Below are 2500 nucleotides of genomic sequence, written 5' to 3'. Positions count from 1 at the left end.
CAGATGATCGGTATGAAGTTCAGTGAAACTCTGAGCTGTCGTCTTTCTTCATCTTTGACTTCCTGCCCGTCACAAACAGTCACAGTTTCAGTGTTTAAAGTCACTCGTCGTCTTGAGACTCACAGGTACGTGATTGTTCAGATGAATCTGCAGTTCTGACTTTATTTAAATTTGAATTTCTGAAGACAAACTCTTTTCTCCAGATGAACTATATCGAAGTCTCTGATTGGTTTATTTCACAGTTATATAATCATGAATATAAAAGCACATTTAAATCCTTTAATATATGTAAGCGATTGGAATGATGATAGTTTGATATTAATACATTCTAGTTCAATTTTAAATTCATTTAATTTTCCAATTAATCAAACATGTAAGATTTGTTTTCAGAAATTTCCATGCTGAAATGTTTATAAATGTTTCACATCATTTATGTATGATATATATTTCATAATCCAACTGTCTTTTAGTAATATAATAACCATGGTAACAACATCTTCCTTCATGTGAATATGAATAATTGCTAGAATATATTGTGAAGTGTTACTAAAATGTTTGAGTAAAATGAAACCTAAAGTTGTTGTGTGTTATTCATTTGTGCACAAGATCATTTTTTTATTTGTGTAACTGCAGCATAAAAAAGAAGCTTTTGTAGTTTTGTGTTACAGTTCAATAGATGAGAAATATAATTGTGTTTAGTGTAATTCTCAAGATGAGGAGTGTTAATGAAGAAGACTTTAGCTGATGTGCTTGACATGATCATGGCGGCTGTCAGTCTCACTCGACAAAATGGAGTCGACAGACGTGTGACGCTTCACTTTCATGTGTTCATCACAGGACAGACAGTGAGAGTGAAGAACAGAAAGAGAGATGGATGGAAGATATTTCATGTGTTTGTTCTGTCTGCTGGTGACTGTGAGCGCACAAGGCGACACTGGAAAAGGTGAGAAACATTCATGTGTTCATTCACGGTTCATCATACTCACACTGTTCCTGCTGAATATACAGTAGATTTCATGTGTTCACTGAGTCTTATTAAGTGTTTTAAACATCACTGGTCTGTCAGAGAACATATTTATTGAATCAGAATCAATAGAAATGAAAACATATTCAATCAGAATTGAATGTTGATTGAAGAAATCATTTTATTTCATAACGGGTGTTTCTCCAACTTCAGGCACTTCTAGAAAGTCTGGTTTAAACATTTGTTCACACTGTCACTAGATGATTTAATTTGTGTACTAACAATGTCCATCAGTGTGTGTTCATGCATCACAGGAGATTTATGTCATTCAAGTCATGAAAGTTCATTCTGGATTGTGTTTAATAGAATTCTGTGCTGGAAATGATGCTGATGGAAATTACATTTTAACACTTTTCATTTTATGTGTCTTGAATGCACACACATCAGATTTCACACTTTTATTCATGTATTTTATTTCAATATTTGGCCAAATTACAGCTTCAATGGACGGCCAAGAAAAACGTGATTATTCTCATATTTCATCTCAAGTATGCTCGTCACTGACGCTTTTATCCACTTTTGAAAAGTTTTAATGAGACCTTCATATAACACAGAGAAAGATGAAATCTGTTGGTTTGAATGACAAATGAACCGCTGGGACATGAAAGCGCCTGAAGTTGAAGAGTCACCCGTATATAAACATGAGTGGATATTGTGCAGATGAATGAATGATGTTTGTGTGTTTCAGACAAATCTATGATCAAAGCTACAGCTATTGATGGCGATAATGCAGTTAACCTCACATGTGACGGAGGAATCTGGACAAACAATGAAAACTTCATCATAGTTGAAAAATATGGAGAATACACCTGCACTAAAACTGATGAAGAGGATGTAAAAGAAACGATTACTGTCAAATTCAGAAGTGAGTAGAATGAACTTACTGTCTCTGATTAAACAGAATCACTTCTTTAATGTGAATGGATGAACTGTTTGTGTTTCACAATGTTTTTCTATATTTCAGGAAGTGAAGATTTGATCCAGCTGGACACTCCGGCGTTTGTCAGTATATTATTGAGTGACATCGCAGTGACCGCTCTGATTGGCTGGGCCATTTACAGCATCTGTGCTCAACCGAAAACTAAAAGCAGCTACCAGGGCAACAAAGGTGCGTTCACTATTCTGTCCATTGTGTTTCATATTGACAGTTCCGCTCCTGAATGCTGATTGGTCAAACAGAGTTCCAGTCGTGCTTAAATACACAATATAGTAACAGGAATGACGTGAAACTGCTAAAGTCTCACACGACCGTGAAAATTAATTACAAATTTCATTATAAATGACCGTAACTTGAATGCAAAGTTGAATTGAAAGATGCACATGAATTTAAGAAAATCTTAGTGTTTGGTATTTTAAGGACAGCATGAATAAAAGTACGATTATCAAGAGTTCACATGATCAATGACTCTCATTTACTAGTGCAGAATATGTAACATTTCTCGTTCAGTTAACGTCATAACTTTATTCATTTTATTT

General features: G+C 34.6%; 1 protein-coding gene across 1 annotated transcript in view; it reads left to right on the top strand.

Moving 5' to 3' along the window:
• LOC127430356 (T-cell surface glycoprotein CD3 gamma chain-like) overlaps positions 1-2500 on the top strand; it is a 3892-nt gene that overhangs the window by 117 nt on the left and 1275 nt on the right. The window contains exons 1-4 of the mRNA XM_051680104.1: positions 1-125; positions 838-943; positions 1713-1889; positions 1989-2132. The exon at positions 1-125 is cut by the window's left edge and continues 117 nt beyond it. Coding sequence (XP_051536064.1) covers positions 871-943; positions 1713-1889; positions 1989-2132 — 394 coding nt within the window. The 5' untranslated portion in view covers positions 1-125; positions 838-870. The remainder of the gene's footprint in view (positions 126-837; positions 944-1712; positions 1890-1988; positions 2133-2500) is intronic.

This window comes from Myxocyprinus asiaticus, chromosome 39, assembly GCF_019703515.2.
Source record: "Myxocyprinus asiaticus isolate MX2 ecotype Aquarium Trade chromosome 39, UBuf_Myxa_2, whole genome shotgun sequence".
Lineage (NCBI taxonomy): Eukaryota > Metazoa > Chordata > Actinopteri > Cypriniformes > Catostomidae > Myxocyprinus > Myxocyprinus asiaticus.
Note: the sequence above shows the minus strand (reverse complement) of the source record. Positions and strands in the feature narration are given on the sequence as shown.